Source organism: Parus major, chromosome 2 (genome assembly GCF_001522545.3).
Source record: "Parus major isolate Abel chromosome 2, Parus_major1.1, whole genome shotgun sequence".
NCBI classification, from domain to species: domain Eukaryota; kingdom Metazoa; phylum Chordata; class Aves; order Passeriformes; family Paridae; genus Parus; species Parus major.
Genome location: NC_031769.1, coordinates 11297143 through 11298736, shown reverse-complemented (window position 1 = coordinate 11298736; position 1594 = coordinate 11297143). Strand labels below are relative to the sequence as shown.

The 1594-nt window shown below is 43.1% G+C and overlaps 1 protein-coding gene across 4 annotated transcripts in view; it reads right to left on the bottom strand.

Annotated features, from left to right (window-relative positions):
- Window positions 1–617: 617 nt before the first annotated feature.
- The window catches only part of PFKP (phosphofructokinase, platelet), a 42640-nt gene continuing 41663 nt past the window's right edge, over window positions 618–1594 (bottom strand). For all 4 annotated transcript variants that reach the window (XM_015618004.1, XM_015618006.1, XM_015618005.1 and 1 more), the window contains one exon: window positions 618–1153. In XM_015618004.1, the coding sequence (XP_015473490.1) occupies window positions 1003–1153 (151 nt within the window). In that variant the 3' untranslated portion in view covers window positions 618–1002. The remainder of the gene's footprint in view (window positions 1154–1594) is intronic.

Here is a 1594-nt window from a genome sequence, read left to right as displayed (position 1 = left end):
TTCTGTGGTGTGGTAATTCCAGCTGTCTTTGCATAAGCCACCTCCAGCCTGAGCAGTCTGTGACAGTACATTCCACCAAGCTGACTGTGCAGTACAGTGGGTGTATCCCAAATCAATCAGGAGAGTCTGTTTTATATAAAAGTTCAGTTTAGCTTGACAATTTGGGCAACATTCAGTTGGATTTCAGTCTGCCATGATTTAGTATTTGCCTTATTGTGAAGGTCCAGTTAACATGAAGTGGCAGGAGAAAACATTTTTGGCTGTTTGTCAGCCTCATTACCTTTTCTGATCAGTAGGTGGTGTTAATAATAAAGAAGCTCTGAGAAAAAGGAAACATGAAGCAAGGGCCAGGTTACACCCTTGTGAATCTCAGGTTGCTAAAGCTACTCCTCCCCACTTGCAACCCCAAGAACTAGTTTTATCATTCCTGTACAAGGGGAAAGAATTCCAACTCCAAGCCTGATCCTGAAGCAACAGTGGAAACACATGCCCTGGTGTGACTGACGCTTGCAGAGTTGAGGAAGGAAAAGGGGAGTTTCTTTTTCCTTCACTGGAGTCTAAAGGGAATCCTTCAAGTGCTATTCCCCCGGTTGTTCAAAAGCAAGTGAACATACATGTGATGTTTGCAACAGTATTTTATTTCACTTCAGAAACATTAAGCACATCCTGTAACTCAACACAAGAACTAGCCATCTACACTTATTTTTGGGGTGTAAGTACTCTGAAACAAAGTGCAGTAGATGAGTAACTTACGGAGTGCATAGAACGGTGTTGCACTTGCTTGTTAAAGGGCAGTATCAGTAACTGGTGTTTTCCATTAGATGCAAGGGGTTGTTTCAAACGTAACACACAAACAGGACAAAATCTGTGTGACAGCTGAACGTCTTGTTTCACATAAAGTGCTGGAACAATAATTTAAATGTTACAAAACAAAGCTTTAACGATTCTAAAGCATTGTTACTCACAATGTGCATCTATGACAACAATCTAAATGTGGTGTGTTTAGATGGCTCCGGTCTCAGCTTCCTTTGGGAGCATGGCCACGTGTTCCAGCTGGCCTGAGTCTGACACATCATAGCTGGTCTTGTACTTGGCCAGGATCTTCATCAGGGGTCGCAGCTTCAGCCACCACTGCTCCTTGGGAATCCTGTGTCTGGGGGGGAAAACAGGCAGGTGAAATACATGGGGGTAGGGCAAACACCTTCCTTATAAATGGAACCAAGCATTGACCATCATGGGGGGATGTAAAACACTGACCCAAAATGAGGAGAATCAAGGACAGAATCCCAAAGAAATGAACAGGGTTTACTGGCAGATATTAAGTGTAATACCAAATTCAGAATAAAAACGCTGCCCCACTGAACTGAAACGGAAGTAAAGTAATTCTAGTCATTAAGGTAAAGGCAGTCACACAAAAGTTACTTCACAGGACAGCAGAGTCCCAGACGTCATCATGAGACTCGAGTGTAAGGAAGATGAAGTAAAAGCACAAAGGCAAGAGAGAAGCAAACAATCCAAATGGATCTGGCAGAATTCAGGCCTAAGGCAAAAGCAGTAAGGTGTTTGGAAGTATTTGAAGTGGTGCAAGGCAGGT